An 18,468-nucleotide genomic window follows, 5' to 3' on the forward strand; every position below is an offset into this window, starting at 1 on the left:
GTTAAGCGTAAGCATGGAGACAGCTTCCCCATCTCCTGTACTTCTTTTGATTCAGTCTTGTTTCCTTTTTTAGATGGTTTTTCATTTTTGTTTGTTGCATCATACCTATTTTGAAAACCTTAATACATTTTTTGTGAAACAAAAGTTAGTATGTCCCCATTTGTAAGTGTATTGTGTAAAGGAAGCCATGTGGTAGGCTGCATGTTCTCCATGTGTACAACTAACCAAGTGGTGAGGGAACATATGCATTCTTCAATCCATTCCTGCCTTGACAAAGAATGGTCCCCTAGACCTACCTTGGTACTAATGACACAGGTTCTTCTTTGTAGTTCTCTTGGAACCTGCCATTACACAAGCTCACCCTTGGAGATTCCCAGCCTGGCCATACCAGCTCACACGAAGCAGTCTGTCACATACCTGCTTCCGGCCTTACAACAATGGAGCACAATAGCAGCGTCACCCCGCAGCATATGTTTTCAAAGGACATCCCCATGTTGAGGTTAGAGAAGGAGTCCAAACAATGAAAGTCTTTCAACTGTTTACTGATCTCTGTTGATTTACATATTTACATACTTTATTCAACCTAGAGGTGATTTCACATTACTTGCCAACAATAGATAGAGAGCAATAACAAGTGAAGGTTCAAGTTGAAGAGCTTGTACCTGTTTATATTTTGCCAAAGCCCTGCATCCCATGAGTAGTCCCAAAAGTCCTGCACCTTTCCTCCCCTGCTTCCAAGGGGAAGTTCCAAATGATAGCACCTTACAGCCTACATCCTTGCTGTAGCTTAGTCCCCATGCACCTTTCATGGTGACTTTAGGCTCCACCATATTTTTTTTTCATAGCAGGATTCTATTCTCCAAGGTGTCCCACACTGGCATTGGCAGAGCTGGCACTACCTCGCTATGTAGGGTGCACCCCACTACTACCCTGAGGGCATCTAGCAGCTATTTAGGATACACTGCCTACTCACTTTAATGCCAAACTGGGGAACTACATTGGACACTCCTGTGCCCCTACCATATAAATAATTTGGAGCTATCACTTGTTATATACTGATATGTATATGTGCATCCTGGGTGATTGTGTTTAATGGAAGCACCTAGCACATCTCCAAAGTTTGCCCTGAGCTCAAAATGATTCTAGACATGAGCAAGGTTGTTGATCTGCATTCATGTTTCAATCTTTTGTTCAGTAATTTAGAGTAAGTAAAAACAATTCTGGAAAGCCTCCCAACTCATACTCTCCCCTCCACACACACCTTTTTTTTCTTCCCTCCCTAAACTCTCCATGCCCACCTGCACCTCCCTCGCCCCTTCCCCTGCATTATCCTGCCCCAAGGCCCTTTTTTTCTGCTGCCTTTCCGACCCTTTGCATCTTACAAGAAAAACACAACGATAAATAATTACTTGCAAAATAGACCTTTATTCACACCAGGTCTTTATCAAAAGCCATGTAACTGCAAAATGGACATCAATGGCCTGGTCAACATTTGTATTCTGCTGTGCACATGCTACAGGTTTTTTTTAATTTTGTGTACCGTATAATACTATGTTTTATGCCCTGACTGCAACCCCCTTCTTGTAAAAAAATTAAAACCTAAATAAAAGACTGAAAACTATATGGTTATATAAAATGCATAATGCTATAAAGATAAATAGAAAGCCATTTGAGTAAGGCTTTTGTAATAGGTAAAGCAGGTAATATTTTATGTGTTCGATGATAGCATTACAGATGATTTAACAATGTAAGTTCACCATGCAGACTACAGCATTTCAGTTTTATTCTACAAATTTGAAAATTTCACATAGTTAGCATTTCTGGAGTGCTTATTGCAGGCACTGGCAATAGTCATGCCAGAATGCCCAGCCTGTTTTTTTGTGCAAACACAGCTGCTGCTATGCTTATGTAAATAGATGCCATATGAAATGCCAGCCGAGCACAAAGAGTGTATGGACAGATGCAGCATAAATCATTAGGTATAATAAGGTAATTGGGCACAAGTTCTCATACTGTGTGGACAGTGGACCATCATGCCCCTCTGTATAGATTATAGCCTCTGTGAAGGCAAAGCTACTTATAGCCATCAATACGATCAAAATAACGTCTGAACTCCTGAACCTGTCTGTAGATCAAACACATTTAGCATCCAGATAGTGCAGCAATTCTGCATTGATCTGTGATTCAGTTTTCACACAGGGGTACAGAAGAGTCTATTAGTTGTCAGCTGGAAGAGGAAATATAGACCTCATACCCATTGACATTGTTTAATCTTAGGTTGTAAATGCTTATATAAAGTGCTTCATGTTTAACCAAAACTTGGTAATCATTTAACAAGCTTCAAACTATTTTCCTGAAGCTTTTAAAGCTGTATTAAACACAAAATCAAAAATGTAATATACTGCAGTTTACCAATACTTAGATGTGGTGGCCACATTCATTTACTTTTTTTGTAGGCATTTATCCAGTCTATTTTCACCTGGTGATCTGGCCAATAACACATGTCCTGTATAAGGGTGCCTATACTCTGGATGAAGGTGCAACAAAGACATATTTGTACAGCAGAATTGTCATTCTGGGCTCTTGCAGTACCATCCATTTCTAATGGCATGCAAATGCACCTAGATAGCACAGTATATTGCATATGTGGATAAACAGTAGATAAAAAGTTAAAGAAAATGGCGCAAGAAGTTTGTTTTGTGTGGCTGAGTAAAGGCCCAAGGGATAAAACTGTGGGAGTGTAAACTGCTGCACTCAGTCGAGATTCCTGGCTTTCTGGTTTCTTCCCGCTGGTCTTCAGTGGTGATGCTGTTTCCTGGAATGGAGTGATTTGCCATCAATCTACATAAGATCTGTACTGGGATGTGTTTATGAGAGGCGCCATATTTTGCTACCTTTGTGAGTTGCTTATTGTCTTTTTATCATTAAAGTATTTCTAATGCTAAACTTAGGTGCCTTCTGGTGTTCCTTTTGGATCTACATTAGATGCCCACTGCCAGCACACCTCATGCTTACCTGTCCCTGCTCTGCCAAGGTCATTACTATGTGGCTCACTGGGTACTACTGCTCAACCTTGTCTTCAAAATCTCCAAGCAAGCTCTTTTTTTAATTCCTATTGAAAAGCGATCCAATTTTGTCCTGGTGGTGAATCGCCTTTTCATAGCAATGAACACATGCATGGGAGGAGCAGGGTTAAGTTGGGAGAATTTTGAAGAACAGGCAGTGTGGCACCCAGCATTCCACATGACAAAGGTCTAAGGCCGGGTTCACACTGGTACAACACTACTGTTGTATGACTGTCATCCTACTTTGCCCTGCAACATCGGTCCTACTTTGGTGCTACTTCCATCTGACTTGAATGAACAGGATAAGATTCTGCTCCGACTTTCAAATAGTCTGACTTGTCCGTTGACCAATCAAAACAATCTCAGTGTGACATAAATTCCCTTTGCTGCTGCTGTAATCACCATGTCGGATGTCACAAGTCAGATGGTTAGGACAAGGATCTGACTTCAATGATATTCAATGGGCTGAAACAGAACTAAAGTTGGACCAAGGTAGTGCAGGGAGCATTTTCAAAGTCAGTCCGACTTGTGTCGGACCAGTTAAGATGGCTCTCATAGGGAAACATTGATTTTCACACGTAATGTGACATTAACTCCCAATGTCGGAGCGTTTGTTGTACCAATGTGAACCCGGCCTTAAGCTGGATACACACTATACAATTCTATACTATACTATACTGTTCAAAACTATACAATGAGTTGTTTTTCAAGGTTTTCACTCACTTCAGCCACACTTCTATGGCCACAGTAACCATGGATTCTGAATATTTATGTTCCTCCTGGCCAACCAGTAGAAAGCTTTTAGCCAGTGGTGCATGTTGGTGGAGATTATAAATATTTTGGCATGAGGGTCTCTTTCCTCTGGAATTGTCTGATATGTTAGATCTATAGTAGATAGACTTGCCTATGAAGAGATAACTGTGGACTTTTTGGACTCTGTGGAAATAAGAGGAGCATTAGATTTTTAATCTAACATTTTATACTGCACAAATACATTCCTGCCATGCCACAATATACAGCAACTGTATCAGTTTCCAAAAAAGCTGCAACATTTATTATTAAAGAACAGTGTTTGGGCACCACCTAGTTGACATTGCTTATGTCATCAGTCTGCTGCAGGCAGGAGAAGACAATGCCTGAGTCCCCTCTGCTCTATTAAGTCAAAAGATGAGAGTTTGTAGCATTTTTGAACACAGCCAATAACTGCATAGACAGCAGGGTTTACATGATCGTGTCATCTTTAAGCTGGTATCTCAATCCAGAAAGTAGTTGCTGACTCTGATTGATGCCTGAACAACAATAGTGCTATCCTTATGGAGAAAAAGGCAGATGCCCATTAATAAACTGCACGCACAAAATAAATGCATTTAGAGAAATCAATAAACTTAGAAAATGGAGACCACTTCTTTCTTTTTTAGATTGCCATATCCAGAGACACCATTAAAAAAAAATTAAAATAATTATTCTGTGCCATCTAACTAATGATTGTCTGGGCCTGATCTAACACAACTTATTGTTCAGTAACACGCCATGCCAGATCAAGTTAAGATCTCCCTGGAAGACGCATATGATGTTGTTTTCCCAGGGGGCAGCTGTGAGGCTCTGGTTACATCACAAGTGCCTACTGAAAATCAGAGAGTGAAAAAAAAATGTTAAAGTGGTTGTAAACCCTTACATAGATCCACTGAATGTCTAGTCTCAGGTGATACACAGAAATTAAACTAATTCTCCTATATAAGTTGTATATATTTATCTGCCGTCTGCTCTTCTCTACAGCCTTCTAAAACACACAGATCAAAGGCTTTTTCTCAGCTCCAGAAGGCAGAGAGCAGGGATCTGACCTCACGCATTGCCTAGAATAGAAACGAGAGCTCAGTGTAATCTAAGACCTGAGTGAAGGGGATGAACACACCCCCCCATTCCTACACATTGTCATAGGGAAACATGAAGGCTGCCAATCACTGGTTGTGTGCTGAAAGGATGTGGGGGCAGGTCATCTTTTAAGATTATCTGGTGTGAACATAACCCAATAGATGCGACTCATATGGATAGACTCATTTGCGACTCATTTTTCTCATTCAGAGAGAAATGATACTGTGCTTCGCCTTGAGGTACGTACATACTACATAAGTATATGGTTTATTGTTATTTTTTCCATTATTTCCATTTTTCATTTCATAGGTTTACAACCACTTTAAGTTAAACAAAAATTTTATTTCTACAAATGATTTTTGGGGATGTGCTTGCACCTTCGATTTGTGTATTTGAGGTCTAAAATGTCCACTTTAAGGCTGGATTCACACCTATGCATTTTTTGTGCTTTTTGCATTTTGCATTTTGCAGATTTGCACTACAGAACGTGTTCCATAGGAAACAATGTTAAATGGACTGTAGTACAAATCTGCAAAATGCAAAAAGCACTAAAAATGCATAGGTGTGAATCCAGCCTAAGGCCTTGTCAGGGAGAGCACTGTGTTCGTTGTGGGCTTGTTCACACCATGTCGGTTGAGATGCATTTCTCTGCACACCACCACACATGCATGATATGAACAGGGTACATAAATGTGCGGCCACACATAGTGTGAACCCAGCCTCAGGATTTCAAAGCTATCAAGTCTAGAGGAGCACAGAAATATCTCACCTCAGCTTCTAATTTCAGCTTGCTCAATTAAGCTTTGGCAATAAAACCAGGAAGCTAATTGGTTTATATGCAGAGCTCCACCAGATTTTGCACACTTAATTTTTAGTAAAAAACCACCACATTATACTAGGTGGTGTATAAACATTCAGCATAAGGGCCATCTCACATATTGCCCGTCACTCACACCAGAGATTTCACATAAAGAAAGCGATACAAAGAGAACAGGATACTTCTCATACAAGTACATGGCACAACAGCCACATATCAGGAACATGAAATGTTTGGGTAACAAACGCTTTAAAGCATTCAGGTTCAGGAAATGTTATCTAATTACAAGAGATGTGTAGTCTTAATACACATTTGAATCTTGGTGGCCTTTGTGGATTTCTTCCAAATCTGTGCAGTAATCCAGTGTCAAACTTTACCTCTGCCCAGGAGTTTCCTATAATAAAGACCAGTCACTGCTGCTCACTCTCCTTGTGCAGAGTGACTGGTCTTGTATCTGTCTCGTAATGTAGTTATTTGCAGGCAGCAGTGGTGGCTGGTGGGTTCTTCTTTGGGGGGGGGGGGGGGGCGGCAAACAAACAACACCCCCCCTCCCCGGCGGTGTGGCACAGCACTGAAACAGCAACCCCTCCCCTGCCCGCGGGCGGTCCGTCACTTACCCGCTCATGTGCTGGGGTGTCCTCTCCTGCTCTCCTTGAGTGCAGGCAGCAGCCGCTGTGGCTCTGGTGTCCACTCCTCCAGCTTTCAGCTTCCTCCGCTGTGTCTCCTCTTCTGCCAAAGCGCTAGGCATCCAATAGGATCACTTGATGCTTTGGTCAATCTGGAAACAGGTCTCCCAGACCTGCCTCAAGATTGGCGGGAAGGACTTTAGTTCTAATCAGGTGATTAAAAAAAACACCAACCCCGTATTGAAATCAATGATCCGGCGTCACTGAAATGTAGATCAGAGGGCTGGATGCATGGACAGGGGAGGTGGCGCCCATGCGCCCTCTATGGATGGGCCGCCTCTGGCAGGCAGCCTTTAGTGGGTAGGTCTGTTGGGTTCCCCCAACTCCTCTATTCTCTGCAAAGGCTTTATGCAGCACAGCAATGATCTTACTGCTAATTTTACAAGATATTATATGGGTTTTCAAAGGCATTTGTTGCACACAAAGTGGATTTACATCCTTTGTAGCCTTTGAGGAATATATTTGTATGAAAGTTTTTGTGCCTGGAGTTCAGGTTTAATACCCAACCTCCAATAAATGGTTTGTAATGAAAACAGATCCTGGCTGAATTCATACAGGCTTTTATCTATGATTTGAATCCCAGCAGCAAGAAATAGATTCCTATGGCTAGGATTGACAGGGAAGGCATCTGGGATTGGTAGCTGCAGCTGCCGAGCCTGTAGAGGCTGTCAGCTGCCACACTTATTTGTGATTGTTCACGCAGCCAGTGATTATCTGCAGTGCTAGTGGCTGGGTGCTCACAAAGTACATCCATCCATATTGACTGCTGGTAATCACTGACTGTGCGATTACCTGGAATAGACTTTGCAACAGACTTAATGGCCTATTAGAGGATGAGATCTCTGGAGGGGGCTGGAGGCAACTTTCAGTAATGTGGTCTCTGGAAGGGGGTTGGGGTCTTTCCAGGAGGCTAGGTGTTTTGAAGTGGCGCTGAAGGACATTGTTGGAGGCAGTATTGAGGGATGAATGCTCTGCAGCAAGGCGGGGGGCAATGCAGTGAAGTGGGGGGGGGGCACAATGTGGAAGGCTGGGCTCTCTCAGGTGCCATGGGAGCACTATGAGAGTTGGGAGGCATTGTTGTAAGGTAAGGGATCTGCAGCTGCCTTCAGGTCCAAGAATAGGGAGGCCTAGCAGCGGGCCATCGTGCTATGGTTGAGAACTATTGCTGTACTCTATAGTCATTTGGTTAATGTGCGTCCACATAGTAGGTTTTAAAGCTTTTCATTTAGAGATAGGAAGCACCTCGGGAACTTGGTTGAGAGGCTACATTTATCTATTTTGATTTATAAAACAAGAGTAGGATACTGAAGTAGCGATGATACAATGTTTTTTCTTGCTCTTTTCAACGTTCTAAAAGAATTTACTATCAGTGTCTATGAAAAAAAAAGCATTTGCATGCACCTTGAAGTAGTGTAATCCTTTTTAAATAAGAGCTATAAGGTTGCAGTGGACTCTCCTCATCCACCTTTCGCTTACAACGGTTTGAAAGTGATGATCCCTTTTCATAATCAATATGCACTAAAAACAAGATTGTATAATTTCAATTTCAACATTATAAAATGGTCACCTTTGTTTTTCCACCAGCGTATGCTCAATGTGAACACATGGTGGCGGTATCATTATGTGTAATAGAAGTTAATACTGAACGACATTTAGGGTTTACACTCCCATATGCATCTGTGTTAGTAAGATCCTGGATAAGTCTGTATTTACTATATACACATGAAAAGTTTGCAGCAGATGTAAACAAACAGAATATGCTGAAGCTGAATTCTGCATATCATTTAACAGCACTTTATTGTTAAAATGGACAGTTGGACAGACAGTGGTTATTTGCTTATTTGGAGTATTATAGTATACAAAACCTGGGTACTTTAGAGGACATGTTTTGAACAAGATCTCTCAATGTTCGTTGTGTTCGCTCTGTTAAGTTCTCTTCCACTTTTGCAGCAGAAATATTTCTTCCAGATGTACAAAAACGTAAATCTGAACTTTTCAATACGGAAGGCATAGACAATGGGGTTCATAGCAGAGTTTCCATGGGTCAAAAAAATAGCAATGTAAGTTATGATCATAGGGGTGCTGCAAGTCTGGCAGAACAGTGTAATGCAGTTTAATGTGTGTAGTGGTAGCCAGCTTAGAGCGAATAATAATAAGATCAGAGCTAATGACTTGGCAATTTTCAGTTCCTTTCCATAGTACTTTTGTGGGTCCTTTGAGCTGGAAGACACCTTCTTGTTAAGCTGTCGCTGAATTAGGTTGAATACTTCCAAATAAATAATTAGCATCAGGATGAGGGGAGGAAGTACCCAGACAAAGAAATTGAAGTAGACCATATATTCCATACTGATCACAGTTTCAAATTCACAGGTTATAAATATTTCACCAAAAGTGGAGTTCTGTTCTTTTCTCAGGTTGCTTATATTGTTCCATCCAAACATGGGAACCAAGCCAACAATGAAAGACAGGACCCAGCATCCAGTTATGGCAATCACGGCTCTTCTGGCTGTTACAAAACTTTTGTAACTGAAAAGGAAAAAGATATATGTTAATCAACGGGTAATTATGTAAAGGAGTCATTTACTACAGTCACATCACGAATATTAAGCAAATACAGTATAAAAGGATAGGAGGTTTTTGGAGGGACTGTCATGGCAGGTAAGACACCTTGAGAACCAGAGCTCCTAAGAAAAACCCAAATGCCTGGATTTCCTAAAAAGCACAGGTAATAGAGGCAATGGTGCCCTCTTATTTATCTAAGCATAGCGTTCCTTCAAAAAAAGACTGTATGGAGAGAATTTGGAGGTTGGTAAAGATGACTCATCATACTAATCCAGTGGTTTAAAGTGGTTTAAAGACTTTAAACCACTAATCCAACAAAAGTATGCAGATCAGGAACTTGGGTTTAATGGGATTTTCTAATCTGCATGCCCAGTTCAGGTCAGCAACCCAGAAAGTAAAATATTTGAATCATAACTAGTCTTAGAAGGTGTGCAACCTTAAGAGCAAAGATCTTGTCACCAGAATCCCCCAGAATCAAAAGAACCCATTAGGTGATTTAGGGGGGGGGGGCTGGAAGTAAAATTCGGCAGTTAATTTATGGTTTTAACGCCCCCCTCCCCAAAACCCTCCCCTTCCTCAATTGTCCACTTAGAGAACATGCAGCTGTTCAGGGCTGTACACATGCCTTAGAAAAATGTATTGGGGCTGAACTGCAACCACCTGTAATGCCTGCGGTGGTGCAGATTTTTCATGGTTAAAACAGACGATGAGGAAGCGACATATCCCTTCATAGCCACCTGTCAACCACCCTCTGAAAAGTGATCAATCTCAGATAAATTTTCAGAGGGACAGTTAAAGGCATCCTCAAGCACATAGCGTTCTTTCACAGGACAGTTATGCTTAAGTAAAAGAAGACTTTCAATGTCCATAGACCAGGGATGTCTAGCTCAAAAGAATCAAGATGTAGAATGGAGTAGGACATAAGTAGCTGCTTTTCCACTGGAGAGGGTACATGCGCTTAAAGATGAATTCCAGGTATGGTATGTTTTCACATAGTTACATTGGTCCAGCTTTTTGAACCAATTTAACTCTGTATGTGCAATACCTGGCTGACGCCTGTGGAAGCTACAAATCACTGAAGTAGACACAGTCCAGTGATCTCTCTTACTTTTGAGTTCTGTACTGATGTATTCTAAACACAGGAGTTCAGCAGCTCTGCATGGACATGATCTTACTGCCCTGCCTCTACACCTTTTCCATCCAGAACACTTTTTTTAGCATTTATTCAGAACATTCAAAGCATTCACTAAGGCATCCATTCTGAGCATCAAACCCACTGTGTTTATAATACATCAGGCTGACTGCTCAGCACAGGACCCAAGAGCAAGGGAGATCCCTGGAGTAGCGGTGTCTGCTTCAGTGATATCCAGCTTCCAGAGGCATTGGCCAGATACCTGGAATTCATCTTTAACTAACATACTACTGTATAGGCAAGGGGTGCCCAACCAGTGGCCCAGGGCCACATGTGGCCCGCGGAGCCCTCTGATTTGGCCCGCGACCTCCTACTGTGGGATGGCACATTGGCAAGCCCAGATCATGGGTTGCCGACCCGCCATCCCAGAGCATCTGTGTTGTTAATGAAGCCGACAAAGAAAGCGGCTGTGGAGCAGAGCTGTATAAGCCGATGCTTCCTGTATAGCACTGTCTCCTGCCACAGGCGGAGTGATACCAATTGCACTCTGCCTGGGACAGCAACAGCAGGCAATACCTGAATGGAATTCTGTTATTAAAGGTCAGTTTATTACTAAAATTGCAGTATATATATGGGCATATCTTCACAGTGGTTACTGGGCTGCAAATTGATCGGCAGGTGCAGTGCACCTTCAGGTTACATGCACTGAGGCATAGACTTCTGTTATTACCTGCGGGTTTGGTGTGCTTTCAGAAAGTGCACCATACCTGCAGGATATAATAGAAGTCTATGGCAAAGTGTAGCTAACCTGCAGGAAAGACACAGGTGCACTGCGCATTAGTGTGAAAGGCTCCTTTCACACAATCGGTCGGACCCTCCTTTCACCTCTATGAAACAGCAGATGTAAACAGATTTGTGTCCATTTACACCCGCCTACCTCCAATCTGATTCAGTAATAAAAAAAAAACAGAAGGGATCAATCCCCTTCTGTCTGGGTGGAGCAGATCAGAGGACCCATAGAGTAGAGTGGGCTGTGTCCATGCGTGGACCTATCATCCGCCTACTCTTTCATTGTGCCCCGCGACCAGTTACCAAGTCGCTTAAGTGGCCCTCGCTCTTAAAAAGGTTGGGCACCCCTGGTATAGGCCATAATCGTTTTATATTATATACACACATATTACGCACAAACACACACCATCACTGTAATTCTCCTGCCTCTCTATTAAAGTACAGTTATGGCCTTCTAATAAAAAAAAGTAACACTAAATTATAAGTGCATTTGTACTTAGTTTTTTGCTAGTCCCCCTGTAAAGTCCCACAAACACCTGCTTAGCCTGCAGTGAAGTGCAGTCCAATCAATGTGGCTTCCTGTGATGCTGTGGCAACTACGCTGCACTGCTCCAGATTCCAAAGCACAGTTGCCACTCATGTAGATTGTGCTTGCTTGTGCCACAGTGGGATAAAAACATGTTGCAGGGAGTGGCTATCGGCATTGTCACTGCCGATTCACAAGCCTGTAGCTTGTCTATCAGCTCCTGGACACATCTAGTTTTGCCCTCTAATTTCTGGATTGACTGCAATGCCCCTGTTTCTGAAAATATCACACTTTGAGCTGCAGTGTCTGCAAGGGGGAGAAGGTCAAACACATTTAAAAGAGAATTTGTCCCTGTCAGGTAAATTACGTTTTTGTTAACTTTATGAGGCTTATGCCTCATGTTGTAACTGGATTTATTACTTTTTTAGATTGCCATACCAGATCCTTTAGTTGTATTTTACATTAGACCCTTCCTTAGTTGGCTTGAAAACATAAAAAAAAAGAGAATGAAATGACATAAAATAACAAAGAATTTGGTAATCAAATGTAATCTCTGCTGAATGAGAATAATTTCCCCCTCCAGTATTTGGCTCAGATAGTGGGACATCTGTGATTCATGGACAACAAGAGCACTGAACCCTTCTGGGCACACTACAATGGTGGCGGCTGTTCTACCAATCGCTCACAATGCTCTGTCCTTATAAGTGTCACATGCAGTTGGCTGTGTTTGTAGTGAAGTCACGGACCTTTATCCGTTTGGCTGATGTGCTCTAGCTATACACATTTGTCACTGCTTCAAAACACCATCATCATTTCAGACAGACTATTATGCTGATATTCAAATGCAATGAAAACATACAAGGTTTGCTAAACAGTACAATAATGGATTAAATCATGATTGAACATTTCATATTGGAGCCAGTACTTCTGAATAGACAGACTTTGCCATATTATTATCCATTTATTTTGTACAGCAACATTATATGCAAAAACATGAAACGCTAGAGGTACCAATTCATTAAAATTATAGAATAGAAAAAGAATAACGTTGTTTAGGGTTACTAATCAATTTTGAAACCTGATTGCTTGCCATTAGTATAAAACACCATTGTGTTTTCTTTTGTCCAAGTTTAAATAACTATTCCCTAAAAATGAAAACCTGCCCACAGAAATTAAAGTGTAGAAAGGATAGATACAAAAGGGAAGGGACATCTGAAAGCACAAAAAGATACTAGAGATACTAATAAACACAATGCAAAGATTATAAAAACGCCAGCCTTCTGTGCCAAAATTGTCAAATTAATAAACAACGTGAAGTTGCCCCTTTAAGTGTGACCACACAACTTAAAAACAGGACAATATCAAAGTAAGGTGCTCATCACATATTATGCAAAAAAAGATAAAAAATAGGGAAAAACTACGCTATAGAAAAAAAAAAAAAAAAGCCATGAAAGATGCAATAATGAGAATATACGAGGGGTCTTCAAAAAGTTCCCACACTTTTTCTGTAATAGAATTAAAAAAAGTGCGGAAATTTTTTGAAGAACACTCGTATAACAAGCAATGAGACACAGTTCACTAGTGATGCTCCAATTTCTCCACCAAGTGTGTCTCCAAAACACTTTCAGTTCTTCCACATGCTTCTCTTATATTGTGCACCAGACAACCACCCACCACCACATATATACTGTACAATCACAACAAGCCCATGTTCTCAAAATGAACAAAGGTCTGGCCACTCTGTTTAGCAAATCAAAGATGCCATTTGTGAAGGTCCAGGTAATTCCTTCTGCAAATTCCTTCCTCTTCACTGGACTCTATGCAGCCACCCAAACCAGAAAATAAAGTTCTTATAGTGTAGTATTTATTAAACTATAAATAAAAGCACAAACATAAAAATATATAAAATGCCCACTCACACATTTAGGGCCGTGTTCACATATGTGCGGTTGCGGTTCACACCATGGGGTCCGGTGCAAATTTTTGCCTGAATTTGCACCTGAACTGGCCCCAAAGATGCACAGGACCCTTCTGCAATCTGGACCGCGGCTGACCTGGACCTATGTGGACTGGCTCCATTGAGAGCCGGTCACACTCGCCTGTCATGCAAATTGCTTCGCATCCAATTCGCATATATGTGAACCCAGCCTAAGTGCCCAGAATTAGCACCAATGTAAATAGCTCCGTGAAAGAATTGCTGCTCCACTCAATGGAGTCTGGTGTGCACTCCAAAGACCGGATATCTGGGCCCAGAAGTGACTTCTATAGGAACCGGAAGTGACAGTGTTTGCACGCCAACATGTTTTTGCATCATTAATGACTGTATATGTTTTTTTATGGAGTAGTCTTCTCACAAAATACTGTATGTGTTGAGCGCCTTACTTTGATATTGTTTACTATCAAACAAAAGGAAAAGTGATTTTGACAAACAGATTTTCATTTGGATTTTTGTTGTGACATGTCTTTCACTGATTGTGATTTTCTATAGGTTTGAGTGCAACTGAATTTTGGTTGACAGAGAAAATATCCTTGAATGTACACAGCACCTGACTATCAGAAGTAGGAGTCTAGGTATAAAAAAATCTGTTGGACAAAGGTCACCAGCATTCTTCTGGCACTCATGAATTATGGCTGTATTTTTATTGCATTGATTTCCTATGATCAGCAACTCCATTTAGTGGTCCTTGCTTGCTCCTTTCAGCAGTTGATTTTGTCTGAATGAAATATGGCATTTGTCTGAATAAAATATTTCAGGAAAGTCTGAATATAGCCACCAAAAGAAGGTGAGGATGATAGGGAAATAAACGTATTTAGCAAAATATGGCCAGCATTCATGAGGGCTAGCTGCCTGCTTGTGTCATCCAACAAACAAGCCCACAATCGATTTTTCAGTATTGCTGGCATTGTACCTGGAGATACTGCCAGCAATAGCAGTTCTGTTGCAGGTTGGCAAAGGTTAAGCCACTGAACTTCTTTATCTGGTCATTAGGTGGTCAATCTGCTGTGCATCTCTACAGCCAACTGAAGGAGCTGAAAAGACAAGCTGATACTTCTGTTGCTAATAATGAGGGAGTGGTTTAACATTGTCAGCTTGCAAGAAGCAGGATCTCCAAGTAAAAAACTTGGCAACAGATTCACAATCATGGAAAATGTATACAATGAGATTTGTCAAACAAGACTTATGCTTACGTACACTTTAACCACTTGCCGCCCACCATATAGCAAAATGATGGCGGCAAAGTGTTTTTAATATCTTGACCGGACGTCATATGACGTCTTCAGGATATTAAGCCGCTGTGTGCCTCCGGGGCAATTGTTGTTGCGGTGTGCCCATCTGACACACTCCGCAACTCCAATCTAGGTAAAGAGTCTCTGTCAGAGACCAAATCACGGCAGATCACGATGTAAACAGGAAGAGCCGTGATTGTCTTTTCTTCCCTCACGTCTGTCAGACGTGAGTAGAAGAGAGCCGATTGGCTGCTCCTCTGACAGGGTGGGTCTGTGTTGATCGATTATCAGAGCAGTCCCCCCAAGGATGCCCACACTGGACCACCAGGAAATCCACCAGACCACCAGGGATGCCCACCACCAGGGATGCCACCCTAGACCACCAGGGATGCCACCCTAGACCAACAGGGATGCCAAACAGTGCCCACAATGGATGCCAATCAGTGCCCAAAATGGGCATCACTGATTGGCAGGCATTATTGTTTGGCACTGATTGGCATCCATCAGTACCATACATTACAGTACATCAGTGTCACCTATCAGTGCCCATCCATGCCCATCCGTGCCACCTATAAGTGCCCATCCATGCTGCATATTAGTGCCCATCTGTGCCACCTAACAGTGCCCATCCGTGCTGCATATCAGTGCCCATCAGTGTCCATCATCAGTGCCACCTGATTGGTGCCACTTCATCCGTGCCCATCAGTGCCCCAATTACTTATTTACAAAGTTTTGTAACTGAAACAAAAACATTTTTTTCCAAATTTTCTGTATTTTTTTTATTTGTTTAGCAGAAAATAAAAATCTCAGAGGTGATCAAATACCACCAAAAGAAAGCTCTATTTGTGGGAACAAGATTATAAAAATGTAGTTTGGATACAGTGTAGCATGACCGCTCAATTGTCATTCAAAGTGCAACAGTGCTGAAAGCTGAAAATTGGTCTGGGCAGGAAGGTGTATAAGTGCCCTGTATTGAAGTGGGTAATGCTGATTTTTATTGTAGGCCAGTAGTGTGTGGTTGATAATTTAAGATCACTATTTTATCATATTATTACAGGGGGACTATTGGTCACTTGTTTTAAGATTAGAAAACCCATCAGAATAAAAAAAGCCCCCGTCCCTGGCACAACAGGGAAGGGCCTCCTCTCTAAAATGTAGTAGTAACCCTAGAAATGGCACGGCTTTTTATTTCCAGTAAGCAGCGCATTCTCTCAGCATTGTCACTTGGGGACTCTTACCCAATTTGGCATTTACACAGATCTTTCTTTCCTTGCTCTCAACTGCTGAAAGGAGCAAGCAAAGAAAAGGAATGTGCTGCTGGGGAAATGGAAAAAGAAAGGTGTCACATTAAAGATAAAGCTCATAAAAATAATTTAGAGTCAAATATGTTTTTTTATTGTTTTTAACCAAATAAAATAATACAATACAAATATCTTTCAGATGACCATGACATAGGGTAATACAGTGCAAGTCTCACTTTTCGTTTATCATTGGAAACATTACCGTTGTAGGCACTAACACACCACCGTCTTCTAGAAGAGACGGTGATACTCTTTACAAGGAGCAGTGAGAGCCCATACTATTGTGTAGTACAACATCTGACTGTGAGATAAATTAGAAAGAAAGAAGACCGATAGGGGGAAAGAGGTTGAGAAAAGAGTAATAGAGGGAGGAAGAGGGAGAGAGAGGGAAGACAGAGGTAGAGGGGGGATCAAGCAGACCTTGGTATATCGAACCTGCATTATGCAATCAACATGTACTGCTGGGTTGGCCCAGGGGTGTCCATAATGCTTTAAGGGAGTCTGAGGTAGAATAGTCTATCCAAATAACCCATAGGGTCTTACATTTGTCAAAGGTGTCATTCTCGAGGGCCAGCATCTCTTCCATGCGCATGATGTGATTGACCGCGGAGACCCACAAGGTCAATGTGGGGGTGGTTGTAGTTTTCCAGAATAAGGGGATAAGCTGTCTAGCGGCTGACAGGAAGAAGCGCAGTAGGGTACGTTTTTGGGAGGCTATGGAGCCAGGAAGCATAGACAGTAAAGTTATCTCTTGGGAGGGCGTTAAAGGCCGGTTGTATAGATTGCTGTATATGGTAAAAACCTTGCGTCATAAAAACAATTTAAAAAAACCCCAAGAATCTTTTTTTTCCCCTCTATATTTCTAGACCCTCTCCTCTCATTGTTTTGGCTGTCCATGGTGTGAAGAAGCCCATTGATCCTCTTGCCATGGGCCACCATGACATATGATTGGCAGATGAGGCTCTTCTAGGGTTTTTTTTTTTTAAGTGTAAGCCTTGTGTATTACTAGGTTTTCCTCTGATTATAGCAGGTAAAAGGCTAAAGGTTTGTAAGCACCCAGATTTTCTATTTTAACTGACTATAAATATTTTCAGTTAGGTGATAACACTGGGAGGGAAACATCTCGGGTATTAATAATGTATGGGCATCTACATATATCATTAATGCATGAAAACGTCACCCTTTGATGAATCAGATGGCATTAGCATACACTGCAGCAGCTAAAAATACAGCTGCAAATTAAATCGGATGTGGCAATATGTTGTTTAAACACATTGGACCCCATATGTCGAGCCCTTTCTGTCTGAGAAGCAGCAAGTGTCAGGATTCAAACTGCATTTGCCCTTCTATTTATTACATTAAATAGCCTGATGGGACCCTTTTTAAGCTCATGCTCCAAGGTGATCTGCTCTTTGCCTGGTCCTATAGATGAATTGTGTTATTTCAGCACAAAAATTGCATGACAGCATTTATTAGACTTATGGAGGCTTTTATTCAAAAATCTATCCAATAATAACATTAATAAATGAAATAATTTTCTCTGAGATTTCTCTTCTCTAATATATAGCAGGATTACCCCTCTGTAGAATAGAAAATTAATGTGTATTTTATCCATTTTATCAACAGGAATCCAACATAAAGCTGGAGTATTCACATGGAGGGAGATAGAATCACTTACAGAAAAAAAACGACTATGACCTTGCTGGTAATGAAAGGTCTCGGTGTGTACTTGCAGCAAAGGCCTTTGAAGAGTCCAATGTTTTTTTAATCTCTACATGCACACTGTGTTGAATGTTAAAAAGAAGAATCAAAGCCTTATGTGTCATAAGCGCTAAGAATTGATTGTGGAAATATAGAAAGCAGATATTAAAGAAAGCAGGCTGCTATTTAAAGATCTTGTAAACCATAATGACTGAGACACACACACACACACACACACGTTTGTGTGTGTGTATATATAATGTAGCACCCTCTAACTTAGGTAGAGTAGTGTTTTTGTTACAGCCAGTGCAGGTAAATTTAGGCAGGCCTAGCTGTGAACTAGGCCTGTTTGTTTTTGATCTGGGGGCTGGAGAGTGGTTTAGGGTAGCAGCAGGTGACTGACAAGTACTTTATCTCTCTGGCGCCTCCTTTGTTTACAGAGGGTTCTGTAAAAGAGGCAGAGAGTGAGAGTGACATGGAGTGTATCTGGGAGCTCTGACCAATCCCCAACTATGATTGGCATGGGGTAGGTCTCCTATATATTCTCATGGTTAGCCTGCTGGGGGAGGAGTTGTCGGTGGAAGATGGAGTATTAGACTGTTATGGCCCCTGAGGAAAACCCCTTTCTGGGGGGGTGAACTCGGGCCTGGAGCTTGGGAGCTGGGAGGGAACCTCTCTCTACATGGTCACAGAGAGGTGTCCTGGAACAGGAGCAGGAGGAGGACAGTTGGATGCACTCGCGGGGAAGTTATTCAGGAGGGGACCATGCTGGGGCCGGTGAGTGAGAAG

The 18,468-nt window shown here is 41.7% G+C and overlaps 1 protein-coding gene across 3 annotated transcripts in view; it reads right to left on the minus strand.

Moving 5' to 3' along the window:
* Positions 1 to 8,211: 8,211 nt before the first annotated feature.
* Positions 8,212 to 18,468, minus strand: part of ADORA1 (adenosine A1 receptor) — a 189,864-nt gene continuing 179,607 nt past the window's right edge. For all 3 annotated transcript variants that reach the window (XM_077481656.1, XM_077481658.1, XM_077481657.1), the window contains one exon: positions 8,212 to 8,966. In XM_077481656.1, coding sequence (XP_077337782.1) covers positions 8,315 to 8,966 — 652 coding nt within the window. In that variant the 3' untranslated portion in view covers positions 8,212 to 8,314. The remainder of the gene's footprint in view (positions 8,967 to 18,468) is intronic.

The sequence above is a fragment of the Lithobates pipiens genome, unplaced genomic scaffold, assembly GCF_037356315.1.
Source record: "Lithobates pipiens isolate NorthernLeopardFrog02 unplaced genomic scaffold, aLitPip1_a1.2 Scaffold_16, whole genome shotgun sequence".
NCBI lineage: Eukaryota > Metazoa > Chordata > Amphibia > Anura > Ranidae > Lithobates > Lithobates pipiens.